Source organism: Gossypium arboreum, chromosome 5 (genome assembly GCF_025698485.1).
Source record: "Gossypium arboreum isolate Shixiya-1 chromosome 5, ASM2569848v2, whole genome shotgun sequence".
In the NCBI taxonomy this organism is placed as follows: domain Eukaryota; kingdom Viridiplantae; phylum Streptophyta; class Magnoliopsida; order Malvales; family Malvaceae; genus Gossypium; species Gossypium arboreum.
In genome coordinates, this window is record NC_069074.1 from 25,741,475 (window position 1) to 25,763,729 (window position 22,255).

The 22,255-nt window shown below is 29.9% G+C and overlaps 2 protein-coding genes across 2 annotated transcripts; one reads left to right on the plus strand and one right to left on the minus strand.

The window, feature by feature from the left end:
• Positions 1-13,460: 13,460 nt before the first annotated feature.
• LOC108452229 (probable carbohydrate esterase At4g34215) lies at positions 13,461-15,642 on the minus strand. The gene is made up of 2 exons (XM_017749996.2): positions 14,909-15,642; positions 13,461-13,899 (listed from the first exon to the last, which is right to left on the minus strand). Exons 1-2 carry the CDS (start codon positions 15,506-15,508, stop codon positions 13,615-13,617), a joined length of 885 nt encoding a protein of 294 aa, XP_017605485.1. The 5' UTR covers positions 15,509-15,642; the 3' UTR covers positions 13,461-13,614.
• Positions 15,643-20,815: 5,173 nt separating this feature from the next.
• On the plus strand, positions 20,816-21,979 carry LOC108489932 (transcription factor MYB44-like). Its single transcript, XM_017794683.2, has one exon. It carries the CDS (start codon positions 20,920-20,922, stop codon positions 21,784-21,786), a length of 867 nt encoding a protein of 288 aa, XP_017650172.1. The 5' UTR covers positions 20,816-20,919; the 3' UTR covers positions 21,787-21,979.
• The last annotated feature ends 276 nt before the right edge of the window (positions 21,980-22,255 follow it).

Here is a 22,255-nt window from a genome sequence, read left to right on the forward strand (position 1 = left end):
ATCTCATGGCTATATACAATGAATCGATATAAGCCATTACGTTTGGCTAAGTCATAAGAACACATATCATTAACTAAGCTCCTATACATTCCATTCACTTGAAACTTCTCAGCCTATGTATCAATATCCCAAGGTGATAGCTTGGTACTGTGATGTTACCTTCGACGTCCTCCAACCCCGAGCTGACCTGACAACACTAAAAGAAATGGAAAGGGGAGTAAGCTTTATGCTTAGTAAGTCCATATGAAAATAATAAGCAAATTATCAACATGATTTCATGGAAATATAATCATAAATACACCTTTGCTGATTTTCTAGTTATGCTATTTTCTCGAGTCATAGTTACTAATTTATTTATATCTAGAGCTACGAGACTCCAAATTAAGATCCGTAAATTTTACCTGAAACTAGAATCATATATCTTTTTACCATAAAATTTCCAGAATTTTAGTCTAGCCAATAAGTACAGTTTATTCTTTAAACTCTCCACTATTTCGTATCTGATAGCTTCAACCTTTATTTACTAAAAAACAAATATCTCATAGTACAGGACTTGGATAATGTTTCCATATCTTTATCTTGAAAATAGACTCAAATTTCATTCATATAAATTATAATCCATAATTATTTTTTTACAATTTCTAGTAATTTTCCAAAGTTAGGACAGAGGAGTCCGGAATCACTCCGACTCTGTCTCACAAGAACTTAAATATCTCATAATACAAAATTCTTTTCCTTACACTATTTCCTTTATGTGAAACTAGACTAAATAAGATTTATTTTCATATATTATTAAGCTTCTAATTAAATTTCCAAAATTTTTGGTGGATTTTCAAAGTCGGTCTACTGCTGCTGTCCAAAACCGCTTTAATGTAAAATAATGGTATTAAGGTTATATCACCTTTACAACCATTTCAATTATCATGGTAAAAATGTTTATTATATATCATAGACATAATCCTATAATCACAAAGTCATTTTGTAATAATCTCATAGGCATGATTTACTATCACATATGCATTCTTGCCATAATCCATCATACTTTCATCAAATCATATAAACTTACCGTTCATATCTATTGGCACATGTTCAAACAAATGCATACCTGTGCCCTCTTACACACTCATGGTTTACTTGGATTACTTTCGGATTTCATAATACGTTACCCGTTGAACACTTGGAATATGATTCGGACACACGGAAGAAATGCACCGAAGTGCCTAAATGTAGCCTTGGCTACTGATAGAATATGCACAGAAGTGCATCATATTACAGAATTACATGCCGCTCTTAACGGGGCTACTCAAAGAGATAAAGTGTATCCGAACACTACTCAGGATACCCAACACCCGGACCCTAGCATGTATCACAAATCAAATGAGCTCAAAAAACACATAGATATCCTAGTGACATGTCACTTGTATCCTCAACTATTCTTAAGGTTCAAACGGGATTTTCGACTTCCAAACCTTTACCGGACGTACTCGAATTGTGGCTTCATTCACATAGCCTATATCTCATAATCACATGGCATTGCAACATTTTCATCATAACAGCAAAGCATCAAGAACATGTTATATCATCAAAATAATCACATAAGCATTTTAATCATACAATTACCAGGACAACTACAACATATAATAATGTAACATTATTTACAGAATATCAAATTATTCACATATATATATACTTACAACTCATGTAATATCGAAGCATTAATATTTAAATACAATATTGCATTATTAAAATCACATGAACTTACCTCGAATGCGAAAACGACCATTTTTATCATTTTAGTCCTTAACCTTGTATTTTCCAAATATAACCCCGGATCTCGATCTCATTGATCTAAAATTACAAATATAGCTCATTTATTACCCACATTATTCAAATGGGTCCATAAATCATACTTTTACAAATTTTTATTTTGACCTCTAAACTTTCACATATTTGTACTTTTGCCTCAAGGCTCGTAATGATTTTTATTCAATTTCCTCACTCTATAAGCCTAGCCGAACCATTTTCATAACTATAGCAAACTTCAATTCTCATCACAACACCTTTTTATACCATATTGACAACTTATGCAAAATGGTCCTTTCGGATGTTTTCAACGAAAATCGCTTAGTAAAATTCGTTTATCTAACACCCAACACTCATTTTCTACCATTATGGCATAATTGCAAAAAAAGCCCTCAACCTTTGGGGGCATTTGGATATATGCCCCTAACCTTTTTATTTTCTAAAATCGGCCCTTAACGTAACGGATTTTTTAGACACCAACCCAGTTCAAACGGTAACCGTCAGCTGGCCGTTAGTCAATAGCCGGTCAAAAAAATTGGTCTATGTGGCATTCCATTTAACTGATGACATGGCAGACATTAAAATAAAAATACTGATGTGGTAAAAAAATTAAACAAATTAAATAAACATAAAAAAAACCCCAAATCTCCAAATTCAATAAACCCTCAAATCCATAACCTCTGAAATCATCATTGAATCCCTAAATCCCCAAATCGTGAATTCCCAATTTTTTTTCTCATTCACAAGCTGCTTAAGGATTAAAGCAATTTGAATTTGGTTCTGTTGTTTTATTTATTTGGGATTTTGGGTTTTTTTCTTTGTTCTTCATTTCCCCCATTTGTTCATAACTGTAAGTTGTCTCATGCCTTTGTTTTTCTTTTAAATTTTTTTTCCTTCTTTTAGTAAGCGTTTGATTTTCTTACTGGGTTTTTTTTCCTTTTCTTTTTCACCCCATTTGTTTTTTCTGCTACTTTTATATAGCTTGGATAGTTTATTTTTATAAATTTCTCTTATTAGATTTGATGAAATATTAAATTTTTGAATACTGGAAGAAACGCTAATTAGATCCAATCTTAAAGGTTTGGAAAGCTTATATCTTATCTCAACAGTTACAGTTATCAACAGAATGATCTATTTTACTTGTTCACTATCATCTTCATCTTCTTTTATTATTATTTTTATTTTCTTCCTTACATTCGTTTAATATTGTGATTTTCACTTAGATATTATGTAATATGATGTTAAAATAATGAATATGTTTGGCCATTGCAGGGTTTTTAAATAGGTTGTTTTAGAAGAAAAAGGGAAGTGTGGCGATTTTCATTGAAGAAAGAACAGTATACGGTGGTGGTTTTTGTAGGGATAGTTTTTATAGTGACATTTGAGTTTTTGATTGACCTAAATTGTGGATTTTGGAGCGTGCGTGCGTGAGATTCTTATAGATAAAATGAGCCAACCATATGTTTTGAAAAAGAAAATTGGTGTTTGGCATAAGAGAAATAAAATGGCAGCAACCATGTGTTTTGAAGGAAAAAAAGTGGTGTTTGGCAAGAGAGAAAATGAGAGAAATTTTTTGTTTAAATAGATGACGTCATCTATGACTTCATGCGCTTATGTGGCACGCCACATAGGCTATTATGTTGACTTACAGTTTTATTAACGGTCAACTCACGTTGACCGTTAAAATTGGACTGATTTCTTAAAAAATCGTAACGTTAAAGGTGTCAATCAAAAAATAAAAAGGTCAAGGTCACAAAACAAAAAGCCCCCAAACGTTGAGGGTTTTTTTTGTAATTATGCCTTAGACATTAAAATGCATGCATGTCACATATGGGTCAATTTTTAAACATGAACCCTAGCTCAAATTAGTGGTAGAAATAACTAGATCATGTTACCGTGACTTAAAAAATACATAGAACATTAAAAATGGGGCTCGGGATCAATTACAAATAAGCTTGGAAGCTTGAACCAAACCCTAGCCATGGCTTTCATAGGGGTTTCGGCGGGTACATGGAGAAGATGACCAAATTTTGGCATTTTTGGCTTTTTAATTCTTTTAATTATTAGTTTACCAAAATGCCCTTAACTTGAAAATACTTTATTTCACCCAATTCATGTCTATTTTTGTCCATCACTAACTAATGGTCTAATTACCATTTAAGGACCTTTAATTTAAAAACTCATAAAATTTGACACTTCTAACATGTGGAACTCAACTTTTTCACTTTTTACAATTTAGTCCTTTTGACTAAATTGAGTGCCCAAACTTCAAAATTTTCGAACGAAATTTACACAAAATCATTTCTTGAAATCGTAGACCATAAAAATATAATAAAAATAAATTTTATTCTCGTCGAATTTGTAGTCTCAAAACCACTGTTCCGACTAGGCCCAAAATCGGGATGTTACAATTCTCTCCCCTTAAGGGATTGAACCTAAGCTCTAATACCACAATACACTTAAAACTAGGCTAGGCTGAGAGATTGTTGGAATATATTATAGTATTATATAACATTTAAGATTTAATTTTTTCAAGGATAATCTAGTTGTTACTTCATTAATTAAACCCCTTTGAAACAACAAAAGTCAGATGAAAAGAATGGAAACAAAAATTAGAAAGCTAAAATCAAGGGCTCTGTAACACCCCTATACTATGTTTGACTCAAGGAACCTGATATAGGAATATTACATTTGGTGCCAAAGTAATTCTTGGTAATCACCGATATATTAGAACATAAAAACGGACACTTGGAACGTACTTAATATTTTTCCTAAGTACATGTCATTCTATTCAAAATTTTAAAACATACCATGTTGTAGCTTGAAAATGTGATGAGATGAAAGCTTGTAATCTCAAAATTCAACTCTTCAAAAATTCCTAAACCTAATCTGCGCATAGAAACAAACCGTACGCTAAGTATACACCCAGTGGTATTACTATAATTCAAATACTTAAGGTAAAATAATATATATATACATTAAATCTTACCACTATTTTACCTTTAATAAATCTTTCATGCATTTAAATTTAAAATTTTAATTTAATAATATATATTTTAAATAGCTTTTCTTCATTTTAATTTATATATCTTCTTACTACATCAATATCCATATCATGCATTTCATCAATAACCATTTCATAAATCATTATTTCATAAATTTCATTTCTATATCTCAATTCAATAACTTATTCTCAAGAAAATATTCATTTCTATTCATAATCAATCAATAACAATTAGTTGTTCAAGACTTTAATATAATCATTCAAGTAATCATCAGTTATTCAAGAACATTAGTCTTTCAATAATTATTTAAATCAAAATTTTTCAATAAAAATAATTATAATTAATTCATATGATTATATTCAATTAACTCATAAACTATTTCATTATTTCCTATTCATACTATTTTCACTTCTTATTTCGATATCTCAATTTCAATTTATAATTTCACTTTCTCATTCTTTCAATAGTTCAATCAATCAAATTCATTCGATTTTCTCATTTCATTTATTCAACTGATTTCAATATCAATAATCCGATATTTTAGCAAATTCATAAACCTTAAGTTCATGCTTCAAATCTCACATCTTAATTCCATTCACAATTCAACTCATAATTTCTTTCTCATTTTTTTAATAGTACGATCAATCAAATTTATTTAATTTTCTCAATTCAGTTATTCACCCTATTAACAAACCTGGACCTTGGCGGATACACGGATTCCAACCAAACACACCAGTACAGCACATTGTGCCTAAAACGGTACTTAGTAGTTGATCAATATATCAGAAGCAGTTACAACACATAAAGTGCCTGAAACGACACACGGGGTGCCTGAAATACAACACATAAAGTGCCTAATATACGACACATAGAGTGCCTGATCGGCAAAGCCGATATATCCCGTACTCTTCCAAAACCTATGGCATGCCAATTATATCCGACTCAACCGGACTAGTTAATAGGGCATTTTAATTCTCAATTCACTTTCATTTCCAATTCAAGATCACTTTTCAATTACAATTTCACATTCAAATCAATATACAGTTCAATTATACATACACATTCATCATTCAATTCAATTCTCATTCAATTCAAATTCAGTTTTCCACTTTCTAATCGATAAACAATTCAATACCAATGCATATTTTAGATAATCACATATAATCATATTTCGATTCAATTCAAACCACTTTTCAATTAATACACAATTCACATATTCAAACATATTCATAAATTAATTCACTTTTATTTAATTCATATTTTTAATTCATTTTCCAATCAAATTCAAATCACTAATTACTTTTCAATAAATATACATTTCAAATACTCACATATTTTTTCATTCAATTCAATTTATTCAATTCAAATCACTTTTAGTTTCTAATCAATATACTTTCAAATATTCACATAATTCATAATCCAATTACTTAATTGAAATCACTATCATCATTTCAATTGCTTACCTAATTTTACTTGCCATGCATTTTAATTAAAATATAACAACTAATAATAAATAGATTTGAATTATAGTAATACAAACCCGGATTTATTCGATTACTTCTCGACAACTTTTTCTTTTCCTTTCGGTGCCGATGCCTCAGGTTCTTTGCTAGCTACGAAAATTAAAATAATTATACTATTAATTACAGCACTAATTATAATAAATAATTAAATTTCTAATCAATTCCTACCTTATTTCCAATTGAATCCTAACTAATTTTACTTACTTTTTAAATTAAATTCACACTTTATTTCTATTCAAATTTCATCCATACTCAAATTTAACTATTAATTTTTCAGCATATTTTCTTAATTTCGAATTTTCCTCAATTTAATCCCTACAACATAAAACTTATAGCTTACTTCACAATTTAATCCCTAATTCCATAATTTTCCAACATGAACCCTACTTGAAAACCTATGAACTCTCAAAATATCAACTTAATTTCATCAAAACCTTATTTTAAAACTTTTAAAACATCAAATTTAAGTAAAAATGACTTAATTGACTTACCAATTTAAACTTCAAGCTTCAAATCCCTAGTTTTTCCTTTTTCTTTTCTTTCTTTCTTTCCTTCTCCTTATTTCGAATACTCTCTGTTCTTTCTCCTTTCTTTTCTTTTGTTTTATTGTTTTATACCTTATATATATATACATATATATATATAAAACTTTATTTTATTTATTTACTTAACATATATTATAATATATTTATTCTAAATATCTATTAAGTATTTAATCATATATATACAAATGTACACCATCAATACCATACAATTGTCATCATTTATTTTATTTTTCACATAACAATCTTATAATTTAATTATTTAATTAAAATAATATAATTTAATCTAATTATCTATTACTTTAATATTAAGTAAATATATCTATTTATTACAAATGTACCAATATTTTTATTACAATTGTCATTATTCAATTTGTTTATTATACAAAAATCTCATAATTTAATTATTTATCTAATAAATATCTTTTATTTAATAATAATAATAAATAATAAATATCTATTTAATTACTAATATTTGTATTACAAATGTTTTTATTTTAATTAATACACATGGACTTTATCTCAGCCATATATTTGTCATAAGTCTAATTTATTTATCAACTAAAATCTCATATTGTAATTGCTTAATTAATAATTATCTTTTACTTAATAAATATAAATACTAAATATTTATTTACTAATTAATTATTTGTATTACAATTGTATACATATATTTTCCTACATTTGTCTATTTTTATCACCTTACACTTGTCATATTCTAATTTATTTTTCTAATATAATAAGATTAAATAATAATAATAATAATAATAATAATAATAAAACAACAAAATTTCTAGACATTTCCTTATATGCCGCCTCAACCTCCAAATGTGGCTTAGTTGCCTATTTGGTCCCTACTATTTTCTTTTAATCTATAATTAAACTTTTACCATTTACTTAGTTTAGTCCTTTTTACTAATTACTCTAAATTAAGCTAAATTCACCTAATTAGAACCTAATTAGGCACACCACTAGTTTCATAAATGATTCTAATAATTATTTACGAACTCATTTCACTAAAACGGAGGCCTAATGCACTTTTCCGATGCTTGTGAATTTTGGGTCATTACAGGCTCTTATTGAAAACCACCCCTATACAAAAACAACTAGCAAAAACAATCATATTATCTCTCTTAGAAGCTCAAACATCCATAGCTGAAGACCAAAGAGAAAAAGGTAAGCTCCACAACGTGAATGTGTTGGATCTAGTGGCCTAAATATAGTATATTTGTTTTGTATACCTGTAATTTTTTAAAATATTGGTTTATTAAAAATATTCATTAATAACTTTTGTATAATGTCCTCGATGTTTTTGCATGTAAAGCAAAATGAAAGAAAATATTGGCTTATTTGTTATCTAACATTTAACTAATACTGAGTGTTATTACATAGTACTTTTCAGTAAAAGTTTACTGCTATAACTATAAAAAACCGACTTGGTTCAGAAAAAAAAAAGTTAAACTTCTATTGTTACAATAAACCATCTTCTTAACTAAAATTTTCCAATAGAATGATGCTAAGCCAAACATATCAGCTCGTTGCTAGTTGCTCAGTCAAATGGGTCGACCCATCACCTTTCCTCCGTTGCTAATGGCTCTAAATTAGCAAGTAATTCCTCAATCTAGTACTGGTTGCCATCATTGTTGCTCCCTTCCTTCGCTAGGTGATGAGCTAAAACATTTCCTTCCCTATGTGTGAAAGCAAAACTACAAGTGTGGAGCCGACCCACAAGCCCTTTACCATTTTGGATAAGGCCACTTATTGCTGAAATATCAACTCCCTAAGATCGAAGTTTACTGATGACTGCTTCATAATCCCCTTCAAGAATAATATTAAACAAGCCCAAATTAGATGCAAATTCGAGGCCATAAGAACTTGCAAGAGCCTTCGTCGTAGCTAGGTTAGATACAAACCTCTTCTTTTTTGTGCATGCTCTAAGAAAGAGACCATTATGATATCGAATTACAACACCAACCATTGATTTATAGGTTTTGTCTTTACATGGTGCATCAACATTAAACTTAACCTTTAGAAATGTTAGAGGGTTATGCCTCACATGACTCCTATCTACACTCCCATTCAATGCAACCCTGGATGTATCCACCTCCATATCATACACCTAAGCCTAGGTAACAATATTTCGACTTGATTGTACCAAAAATTCATACACTAGTTGATTTCTAGAGTACCATAAGCTCCAGATAATTATTGAGATTAGTCGTCGTTTTGGCGAGTCAAAATAGTCTAAAAGATTTACAATCCATTTCTTCCACGACATTTGATTTCAATCAAAAGGCCAACTAAACCCCCCTCACATCACTTGTAAATGGACAATCCCTAAAAACGTGATAAACATCTTTGACACCAGAATAATACTTGTTAGCTCAATTGATCAAATTGAAAATGCCAAGAGGGGGTGAATTGACTTTTAAAAAATATTTGTGGATGGTAGAGAGAAAGGATAGAAAATGAACATAAGAATTTAGAGTGGTTCTGTAACACCCCTAATCGGTATCCGTCACCGGAATAGGGTTACGAGACATTACCAAACTTATACATTAGCATTTGTACAAAACCGAGTCATAAATTTGAATTTCAAATCAAACCTTTTCAAATTTCACCATAAAGTCCCTAATATAGGCCTACGGGGACCAATACATGCTTTAGAAGTGATTTGGAACTAAACCGATAACTTTGGAAAACTTTAAAAAAAAATTCTTGAAGTTAGGGGCACATGCCTGTATGGCCAGCTCATGTGGCCAGCCCGTGGGCAATTCTGACTTACAACTTCTTAAGCATCAAAGGGGCATACGGCCTGGGCACACACTTATATGGCTAGGCCGTGTGGTAAACTGATTTTTCACCATTTTTAAGCTATTTTCACACGATTTTGACGCACGACCATGCTTGAAACCCGTGTCCTTCACAAGACCAAGACACATGGCCGTGTCTTTAGCCTATGTACTATCCTGACTTCACATTTAAGGATGCAGAGGAAACACGATCTTATCACACGCCCGTAGGCTTACCATGTGTCACACACGCCTGTGTGTCTAACCATGTAGACGAAAATAGGCCGTTTTAGGCCACTTTTCTCACTCTTTCATCTATTACCAGTATTTAAACACAATTATATACAAATTATAACCAACCAACCCACCAATTTATGCCCATAATATGCATTTCATATAAACACACTACTACTTAACCATTAAACTAAGTTTCATACACATATGCCATCCCTTTTACATACTTTAACCATCTATAACTTTATCCAACCAAATACTTATACATGCCATATAAATCAAAATATATTAACCCAAAAACTACCGGAGAATGCCTGGATAGTGTGATTCTTGTGATGATCCGATCCTCTGACTCCACGTTAATCTACAAGACATGACAATCACATTCAAGTAAGTTTGTGAAAGCTTAGTAAGTTCATAGGCTTAGAACGTAAACTTACCAAATATGGCAAAGCATTCGTCTATTATACAATTCACTAATTTCTCTTGTCATTCATAAACCAAGTCAATTTCACTTAATATTATTCACACTCAAACTTCATCTTTTTGGGCCCATTTATCGATTACCATCTCAAATTAAGAAACTATACGAAATTGAGTACTTCGTTTTCACTTTTCCATAGTAAAACTATGGACTTGCACATGATCACGTTTTACTTTCTAAAGCATGGCCCAGCCATGGTCTTACACGAATCATATATCATACCGATGCCATATCCCGGATATGGTCTTACACGGAAGCACATATCATTTTTCTCTGACGCCATAGCCCAGCTGTGGTCTTATACGGATCGTTTGTATCACTTTAATCTGAAGCCATAGCCCAACTATGGTCTTATATAGGAATCACTTATCACTTGTTTTCTGATGTCATAACGCAGCTATGGTCTTATACAGATATCACTTATCACTTGTTGCCATGGTCTAACCATGGCCTTTTTCCTTCAATTCGTCGTTTGTCACTGGAAAGAAGTACTCAATCCGATGTTTCATTCAATTTGATCATTTCTGCGATTTTATATTTTTACATTATTCATGGTTTTATCATAATCATATAGTATAACTCATTATAAAATTCATAAGAATAACAATGATCACTAAAATTTAGCCACATGAACTTACCTGGGGTAATTCGCAATAGTTGTAGAATTTCGAGAAAATTATTCGACTATTTTCTCCTTTCCACGATTTACTTCAATTTCTTGATCTATAATTGCAAAATCATTCATTAATTAGCAATCATTTCAATTTTATTTTATCTCACAATTTATACCCTTTAAATTCACAAAATTACACTTTTACCCCAAATTTCATAATTTTCACAACTTGGTCCCTGATCAATTAACTCATCAATAGAACCTTTTCTTCTCAATTAACACTTTCCTTAGACATTTTAAATTACTTCACAACCATTGAAATTTATAATTTCTATATAAAACCCTAATTTCAATCTCTTTTACAATTAGGTCCCAAATATTCACTTTCTATATAATTCTTTCAATAAAATCAGCATATAAACAAATTAAAGTTTTAATTCCATGCTAAATAATCATAAACTTCCAGTACTTATTCATGGAAACTTTCAAAATCAACCATGAAATCAAAAACTAATGAATTCGATGATAGGACCTAGTTGTAAAAGCCCCAAGAACACAAAAAATTCAAGAAATAATCGAGATTTGAACTTACATGAAGTAAAAATATGAAAAACCAGCTCTAAGGTTTCTTCAATGGCTGTTTTCAGCTTAAGAGGATGAAGAAAATTGAAGAAATCTCTAAATTTCCAATTACATCACATTTTTAACTATTCAATTTTTACTTCTTTTCCAATTTTACCCCTTGTTCACACCTAATTTCAATATTTCCTGCACACACATGCCGTCCAGCCCAATAATAGGCGTTTAATTGCCTATTTAGTCCTCCTTTAATTATCACTAGAGCTATTTAATCACATTTTACAATTTTACACTTGATTCAATTTAGTCCTTTTTACCCAATTGACTACCGAAACCTTAAAATTTCTTGACGAAACTTTAATACTAACTTAATAATATTCCATAAATATTAATAAAAATATTTATGACTCGGTTTAATATTCCGAGGTCTCGATACCTCGTTTTCACTTCCAAATTATTTAGTATTTATTATAAAATACTATTCACTATTTCAATCATTTTCCTAACTTCACATCTAACTTATTTTCATTAAATTAATAATATTTTTTACTCATTTTTCGGATTTAGTGATCTCGAATTACTATTTCGACACCGCTGGAATTTTGGCCGTTACAAGTTCGGCCCAATTACCTACTCCACTACCTTAGCTTTCCACAACTAAATATTTTCCCAAATTCACTAATTTGTTCAACCTTTGAGGACAATGTTTAATCTTACACTCCCTTAAGGTTTCTACCCAAACCTTAAGACACAACTCCTCTCAAAGAGATATAAATAAGCAAACAAAGAAATAATCTTTACAAGATTGATGTGTTTGCAAATTAAGTTCAATTACAATGAAAAACACTTGAGCAAAAGAATACAAATAAGGCTCACAAGTGTTTGAAAGAAATGTATGGAAATCTATAGCACAAAGGTTGTTTTGATTGATCTTTAAGCTTGAATATTCTTTCTTCTTGTTGTAGGACCCTTAGAAGCTGGTATTTATACCCTCTAATTCATTTTTAACTGTTGTGGTTGTTGAGAAAATAAATGGATTTGTTGGGATGAAAATATCAGATCATTAAATTCACTTGCAATAAAAAGTATCGATACTTTTTGTATGGGTATCGGTACCAAAGGCATTTAATGTCTGATTTAGTGACCGTTAATGTTAGTTTTCAACAGTACCAAAAATGATTTATCGATAACTGGTAAAAGGTAATCGATATAATTTTATAGGTATAGATACTTGTTGACATTTTTGAAAGATCATTAAAAAATAGAATGCAAATATAGTATCAATATAAAGTTTAGGTATCGATAAAATTCAATAGGTATCGATACATATTGTTTGTGTTTAATTTTTTATTCAAAACAGAGAGCAGATTTGGTATTGATAAAATTGTACAAGTATCGATACATTTTGAAAACATAGATACTTTTTGTAGGGAGCAGTTTTAAAGCTGATTTGAAATCGTTTTAATTGAGTTGAAGAGTCATTAATTCTAATAAAAAAAAGACACCATAGTAACGCAACGCAAAATCAGTTGAACCCATATTCGACATCATTGTTTCCAAAAAAATTTACTCAACACGATTGCAGGTCTTGCTCATATCCAGTTTCAAGGTAAAAGAACCTTTCATCCTCGTTCTTCGATTCTTAAATGAATACAATGATTCATAAGCCTATTTGTCATTGGTTTACATTATTGGTCTCTTGGCGATAAGCTCTTATGCTTATTTATTGTGGTTTGCATTTGACAAACAATTTTGATATACTTGACAAAGAAAATTATCAATATTTTAGCGTAACAAGACTGATCCGAGTTGACTTGGTGAACAAAAATAAATTTTTTGAGCTTGGGCCTAACAAGGTTATAACAAATAAGAAAGGTAAAATCCATTCACAATAAGTTTTTAGCTTCAGTTAATTAATTAGATAATAATATAATTCAAATTGAATTTTTTTCCAAATAAAATATGAATCTCTTTGAGATTTTGATATCATATAAACCCCCTTCTTTTTCACTATTATCCCATATACCTATAACCTGTCACTAACTGAAACTAATGACCATCCAAAAAACTTGAGCAATTATGAAAAAAAAAGGAACAAAAATGGGTGGAGAATGGTTGGTGTTGAGTGGGTTGGGCTGGAAATGAAGGAAAGCATGGGCTAACATGTCCCCCAGTCTGACCTGTGCAGGAGTGGTGAGATGTAGCCCATCTGGCTCCAGTGGAAGTCCCTTGGCATCCACGTTTTCCACATTCGGAAGCTCTATCTTTAACTGGGCTTCTCTCACTTCCTCTATGTAACGTCCCTGTCCTGATGCTAGAACCACCTGCCAATCATTTAAAGCTATTTATTAGAAAATTTTCAACTTTTTTATTAGAATTTTAATTCTACACGAGCTAAAACTTATATATTTTGGTAATTTTTTATTGTTTAATTTAAATTTTAGAATTGATTTGACTAAAGTTAATTATTAATATTTTTTATGTTTTCGTTAATAGAATCAATTTACAAGTAAAATTATACTTAAATTTAATTATTAGGTGACTTTTCAAATACTATTTTAATTTTGCATTTAATTTTTCAAATTTGTGATTTGATTTGATGAAAATTAATTGCTAATGTTATTAGTTAATTACAATTTTTATCAAATACTCTAAAACTTTAATTAAATACCAAAAAATTAACTTTGTTAAAAAATATATAGTTTTTATCAAATATAAATGTCAAATTAAACTAAAAAATAGCACAAGTACTACTAAGACTTGTTTGTAGGATCCAAATTAATGTTGATTACATTCTCTTATTATTTAATTTAATGAAAATTTAATCTAAAATATATAATTTATTTAAAACTAACTATAAATTAATTTCTTAGCTCAAAATTCAGATTGAGTTATCCCCAATTTGAAAAAAGATAAAGTGAAATTACAATTCAAAGTTTTTAAAGCAATTTCCGATTCTCAATGCTCCTAGAATGAACAAATACGTAAGTTTTAAGTTATTTGCCAACTTGGATTATATTAAACTCCACCGACATCAGCCAACATGAAAGCCTGTTTTTAATCATCTAAACCAGTGGATTGGTGGGTTTCATGAGTTACATCCTGACCCAAAGGTCAAATTCAAGTCAATAACGAGTCAAACCTAATTCTAAACCAGGGTAAAGATATGCTACCGATTAAGTTGAATGAATCAAAATCCATATCTAGTGGTTAAAAGAATCAGTATAACCATATTGAATTAACAGTGATCAATAATATGACGTTTGCAAAGTGCCCTAAAATATCTGCAATTATTGAGTAAAAAGAAACAATCAAACAGATGGTATTAATTACCTGGAAAATTGGGAGCCTAGGAGCCTGCAGATCAGAACGCAAATCATTGAAAAATCTCTTCAATCTACCTTGATACAATTCAACATCTTGTTTATATATTGTATCAGTCTCCCCTTGATACCAAAGCATCGCTTTATATGCTCCCCCACTCCGCAACGCCATTTGAGCCCTCTTCACCAGCTGTTCGTAAAGGAACCCCCCTTTCTGCCATTGGCTTATATTGGTCCCTCCAATGGCGCAAGGCACCAATCCCACCAACCCAAAGTTTGGGTCCTTTCTCAACACAGCATTGGCAAATGCCATCCCGGGTCCAATCCCATTTGTTTTCTTGGCATCAATGTCAGCATGGATTGGCTCACGGGCTTCAACCCATGCCATGTCCGCACTTAGCTTGAAGATCCAAGGGTTAGGTTGGCATTGTGGAGGAACGTCGCCATCCCATGTGGGAATCCCCCTGACACTGTGATTAGCGACGCCTCCACGACCGGCCATGTTGCTTTGTCCGGCCAGGATAATTATGTTCAACCTTTGTTCAAGTATATTTTGACATGATATAGAGGTGGCGTGAGCCAGAAGAGCCAAGAGAATGAGTGAAAGCATATATCCCGTAGAGGCACTTTGCAAAAGCGAGATCTCTTAGAAGCTTGAAACCAAATATGTTGGCTTCTCATATGGTTATGCGACTCGCATGCATGAAAATAAGAGCCCCATCACAATCAAATTTGTTAGATCATCCACTTTAACTATAATTCATTATCACATCTAATAGTTAAACTTTTAATTAATTTTGTTAGATGGTAGAGTTTAATTAAAATTAAGTAACTTCTTCCCATACTTTCCTAACCAATTATCGTATTTTAATTTAGTTGATATATTATTTACACAAATATTTATGTTAATTCGATATATTACTTACACAAACTATATATATACACGAAGATAATATCCACATCATCGCATGGCATACCAGTCATCACGTGTATTTTATTCCAAATGTTGGCTTGGTTGGTGGGGGTTATCAGCCTCGTCCCTCGTCCCTTTTAGGTTAACTGGAATGCCCCAAAAATTTGTACCTATACAGGCTGGCACCCTTACTTTAGCTCTTTTGTTTTTCTTTCAAATCATTTAGGCTTATATCTTTTTAATTTGTTTTTTTTTAATAATTGAATTTTATGGTTTTAATTCTTAAAGGTATATATTAATATAGATAATTTTAGATCAATAAAATAATAACTTTGATATATTATTGTTTGTATTTTCATATCACGTGATATAATATGAAATAGTGCCAGGGTCTAACTGGGCAGCACTGACCTCTGTCTTCCCACCCAATGTTCCTTTCATAATCTTATATTATAATAACCTGTAATCGACCAAATCGCGTACTAAAAGGAGATTCAAATCAAACAAACTGAATCCCATATCATCATTACTCTCTTCCTCTAGTTCCTCCTTTTCCTCTGCAGGAGGAGGAGGAGCAACACTGCCTCCACCGCCAGCTACAATAGGTGCAGCTGTCATGACTGGGGTACCAACACCAGCAGCTCTGACGTTGATTCTCAATGTCGCACTTCTCAAAAAGTTTAACAAACACGTTTGGGCCATAAGACTCAACAAACACATTTGCAATTTTAACTAGCGTGGGAATTCTTAGCTGTAATGAGTATCTCATCAAGGATGACAACATAAATTTGTTATAGATTCGACTTTCTATATTTTATTTTTATTTTCTATAATAATAATTATAAAATTTGAAATTTATTATTTATTAAATTAGTTCTCTCTAATAATTTATTATCTTAAATATTAGCAAAATTATTTTCATTCTTAAATGAAATAAAAATAATAAAATTTAGTAATATATTGTTTCAATAAAATATTTAAGTTTTATATAAATTTAATATAGTTTTCTATCCATGTTTCATGTTGAGTAATATGCTTCAAGTTTCTATACTCTTTATATTTTTAGAATTTAGTCTTTATATTTTTATTTTTAAATTAAAAATTCAAGTCCAGATTGTTATTATCGTTAAAATTCTTCAATTAAATTTATTAGTGTAACATTTTAAAATTTAAAAAAATACTCATTCGATAATCATGTCACAAAATGACTTTCTAAAGGACTTGAATTTAACAAAAAAATTAACAATGTTAATAATTCTTTTAATTATGTCAAGATTTTAATTAGGAAAAATATTTAAATTAACTAATGACATTATAAACGTTGATGTATCAAATTATGTCCAAAATTAAAGTATAAAGATCAAATTTCAAATTTAAGCATAACTAGAGTTTGAAATTAAAATATAATTATTTTTATATAATTAAAAATAAAGGGATCAAAATTGAAATAAACCCATTATTATTAATGATGTAAAAAGGAGCAAATTAAGACGTGTCAAAGAAGGAAGGTGTCTTTCTTTTTATATATAGTAGTATAGATAATAATAATAATATTTTATTAAATAAAAATAATATTACATTTGTAAATTTTGTTAAATATGTAATCTAAATCTCAGTAATTAATATTATTAATATATTTTAGTTTTTAATTTAAAAATTTTAAGAAAAAATTTAAATATGATATGAATCTTAAACATTGTTATAGATGTATAATAACCACTTAAATACTAAAAAAATTGATACATAAATAGGATTGTTATAGAAAAGATTAATTGTATAAAACTGACTAAATACTGAAAAAAAAAGTTGACTAAATGCTTTTATCTCGTAAAAAAGTCTAAAAAAAGATTACATTAGAATTTTGCATGGTTGTTTGAATAAGACCAAGTTAGCTGGTCAGACCAGTTGGATTGAGAATCGACTGGAATTTCATTTGGAAAAAAGACATCAAATTAATTGATTAGCGAATTAATACAAATTGAATAAATCGAGTTAAGAAACGGATTAAATCAACATTTGATTGATTGAATAAAATTTTATTAGTATTTATTATTTCTAAAATCTATTTAATTAAACCATATAAAATAATCGAACCAACAATCAATAACCTAATTGATTTAATCAATTTTGAAAACCTTCAAATTTTCAATATAAAATCTTGTGAAAATCCTACAATTGAAAGATGCATGCAACGGAAAAGCAGGGCCTGATTTTTGTTACATCTCACCACATCAGTATCCATTCTCCTTATGTGTTACATTAAGCTTTATGTGATCTTTGTTCCTTCCTATTGTTGTTTATGATGGGCAAAATATTTTTTTTCAAAGTAATATTTTTAGAGATTAATTTGTTGTCATCCTCTTTAATTTGATGAATTGTTGATTCTACTTGACCCTTTAATTTTTAGGGTTAATTTCTTTATTGTGAAAAATACTTGTAATATTTAGAATATATCGTATTTGAAATGTGAAAAACTAATTATTAATATATTATAATATTTAAAATTTGATTCAGTAGTGATATATATCTAAAATTAAAAGATGGTAGGTTAGATTTATTTATCAACTTTTATTGTTAATCATCAAGTTGTTAAAATTGACCACCAATAATTCAAGGGAGAGATAAGAAAGCTGAAAACCCACTTTTATTTATGTTTTGTGGTGGTTTAAAGAAGACAAAAATTGTTGGCAGATTAAGTTAATTAATCAAACACTAAGCATGGTAGCTAATTTACTTTAGCCCAAATGATGTGATGTTTATGAAGCTTAGCTTTAAGTGATGGATAGCCTAACTTTAGTTTTATAGGCTAAACCATCATTTGTCCTTAAATACTTCATAATTGTTTTATTTCATCATAATAACAGGCATGAAGCGACAATCATATTTCATCATATTTTTGTTATGATATCAACTTTTTCACATTTTTGACTTTATATCCACACTAATAGTTATTTCAATTTTTAATAAAATTTTTAAGTTTAAATTTGTTAAACTGTTTATCTATAGAAATGTAATAAAAGAATAATATGGAATGGCATATAAATGTATATTTATATATGATATTGAAATTATATATATAGATTTGACTTGAATTTAATTTCATTCCAACTATATATGAACATATGTGAATTTAAATAGGAAAAATATTAAATCTATACATGAACTTTGATTCGATGTACAATTTGATATTTGAACTTTGATTTGGTGCAATTATACATATGAAACTTAAATTTGTGCTTTATAAGTATACATAAAACTTTAATTATGATTCAATTGTACATATTTAAAGAAATGAATATATATACATTAATTTTCATATTAAATTAATACAATTGTTTGTGTAAGTAATATATCGTGTAAAATGGTGTTAATTTGATAATGTTGTTAGTGATTTATGAAAATTAAATCAAATCAAAATTTCATGTATAAAATCGTTAAGAAAAATCAAATTTCATGTATGACATTACCCATTAGATCAAAGTCCATGTATAATTTTTATTTGATAAATAATTGAAAATTTTAATTTCATTGAGTTTCAACATTTAATTTTATTTTCAGCAAAAAAAAGTATGGAATGAAATAAGCAGGTATATGATTATTTATCAGTTAAAAATAAAATTATTTTATTTTATTTTTAAAATTTTACATTAAAATGAAATGAATCTTTACTTTTGTTAAATTTCGCAATTTATTATATATATATATATATATATATATATATATATTTTGGTACAAAAGAATAAATAAAAGATACTAAGGCTTTGGTTGATAAAGTGTAAAAGATATCCAATCAATTGAAAATTAATATTTTCATCAATTTAATTTTTTAAACACGTTTGATAATTCATAGTTAAAATTATCGAATAAATTTTTTCCAAAAAATGAAAATGATAGGTAGATAGATTATATTATCTTTTATCAAACAATATAATCATATTTAATATTAATATTAGGTAAAACACCAAACATATTTTATAATATTTAAATTTTCAGTTTATCAAACATAGTCTAACTAAAATCTAAGACATCCATACCCATCGACATCAACTTATAACAACAGTATGATTAATTTTCAAAAATAAAATTTATTATTATTAAATAACATAAAATTATATTTCGTACTTAATATTAATTAAGATTACAAACAATTCTATAATATAAATTTAATACTTATAATATTTTGTACTATAAATTCTAGCACTTAATTTTTCAATTTATCAAAAACATTTATTAATGTATCCAATTTTATTAATAATTTTAAAATAATAAATAAAAACAAATAGTAAAATAATTAATTAAATTTACACATTTTTTAAACAATTTTATTAAAGAAATTGTTGGAGTTTACTTTCTTATCTAGTACAAACACTTGATGGTAAGAAAATATCTTTTGCAAGAGGGTTGGCTAGAAATTTCTTGTAAAAACAATAGTCCCAAGTTCATAATGACAATATTTCAATTTTTTTTTAAAAATTCCATGGATCATATCTCTATTTTTTTATACAATATTTAGAACTAACCATAACCCTTTCTTAACTCATAAATAAGAGGATAATACGTTTCAATACATTCAAACTCACATCCTTCTATATTAACAATAATATTCATACCAATTAAATTAAAACTCAATTTGTAATTAAAATTACGTATTTAAAATTAAATCATTATTTAGATCCACATAATGTAACGGTAATAAAATATTATTGTTTAAAATTAGAAGAATATCTTAATCCAGGAAATATTCAAATTATCTACTCAAATTTATATAAAATCCAAATAAAATTTTGAGTGATAAAGTGGGAACAAGAAGTACTCCAAAATTTGGATGATTGATAATAATACGTGTCAGCTCAAGAGAAACCACTATATGACACGTTTCATATTGACAGCTGTATAATAGTAACTGTCTTCTGCCTGGAACAATCCTCTACGGCTATCGCCGGTTACCACTCACTCTTACCGTTTTGACAAGTCATTCTTATCCCCTTTCACATAATACCTATATATAATGCCCCCTTTTCACCTTAAACAAAAGAGGGGCGCCGCCTCCACCACCGTCGTAACATTTCCTCCGCTAGCCTCTCCTAAAAACTATCAGTCTCTTATCAATGGCTTGTACAAGGAAAGATGTTGATAGGATTAAAGGTCCATGGAGTCCAGAAGAAGATGAGGCTTTAAAGCGTCTGGTTCAAACCTACGGTTCCAGGAACTGGTCTTTGGTAAGTAAATCGATACCGGGTCGATCCGGAAAGTCTTGTAGGCTACGGTGGTGCAACCAGCTTTCCCCTGAGGTTGAACACCGACCCTTCACTCCCGAGGAAGACGATACCATAGTCCGAGCCCATACTCGATTCGGTAACAAATGGGCTACCATCGCTCGACTCCTTAATGGTCGAACCGATAACGCGATTAAGAACCACTGGAACTCTACGCTCAAGCGAAAATGCTCTTCGATGACCGATGATTTGAACGACGATTCACCTCAGCCGCTTAAAAGGTCAGCCAGTCTCAATACTGGTAATGGCGGATCGGGTCTCTACTTGAACCCGAGTAGTCCTTCAGGATCCGATTTGAGTGATTCGAGTTTGCCCGTTGCCTCACCGATAACAATAACGGGGTCTTTGGTGCCTTCAACTCAAACGGCATCCTCGGCTACTGATCCTCCTACTTTACTCACCCTCTCGTTACCCGGATCGGATACTAGTGAAACCACTGACTTAGGACCCGTATCCCAACCCGGATCCAACTCTTTCCCAAGTTCTACCTTGGTGGCAGAACCAGCAACTGTTCCGGCTCTGAAATTGCATATGGAGAAGCAGTTTTTGAACGCTGAGTTATTGGCAGTGATGCAAGAGATGATAAGAAAAGAAGTACGGAAGTACATGAGTGGGAGTGAATCCAATGGGCTTTGTTTTCGAACGGAGGCCATTAGAAACGCCGTCGTTAAGCGTATCGGGATTAGTAAGATCGAGTGAACAACAAAAATCAGCAGGAAAAGAAGTGTTTAGCATCCGTTTCTTAGCATTTTAGTTTTTACCGTTCGTTTAGGTATGTTTAGAGATAATAATTTTGTTAGTGTACAGAGGGATAAATGTGGGGAAATCAAGAACCCTAAAATTGGAAATTAAGGGAAAAGAAGAAAGGAAAAACTCTTTTTGTTTTGGATCAGCAGATATTTATATTTTAACTTCCAAAGAATGGGTTAAAAAGAAATTATTAAATTATATTTAAGATGTTGGCAAACTAAAAAAGAAAAGAAAAGAATGCAAAATGGGAAAATGTTTGATTGGTTAACAATTTGCGGAGGGTCGGACAGAAATCGGTTTTGCTTTGATGCCAGGACTTCTGTCGGAAACCGTAACCAATAATCCGATATGAGTTTAATGTTTCTGTTTTGTTCTGCGGGTTTTTTACCTACATGGTATTAAAAAAAATAAAAAAAAT

Excerpts from the sequence above, each read along its gene's own strand:
- LOC108452229 (XM_017749996.2), bottom strand. The coding sequence starts at position 15,508 with ATGCTTTCACTCATTCTCTTGGCTCTTCTGGCTCACGCCACCTCTATA. Across the intron at positions 13,900-14,908 it reads CTAGGCTCCCAATTTTCCAG|GTGGTTCTAGCATCAGGACA; the intron begins GTAATTAATACC and ends AATGATTGGCAG.
- LOC108489932 (XM_017794683.2), top strand. The coding sequence starts at position 20,920 with ATGGCTTGTACAAGGAAAGATGTTGATAGGATTAAAGGTCCATGGAGT.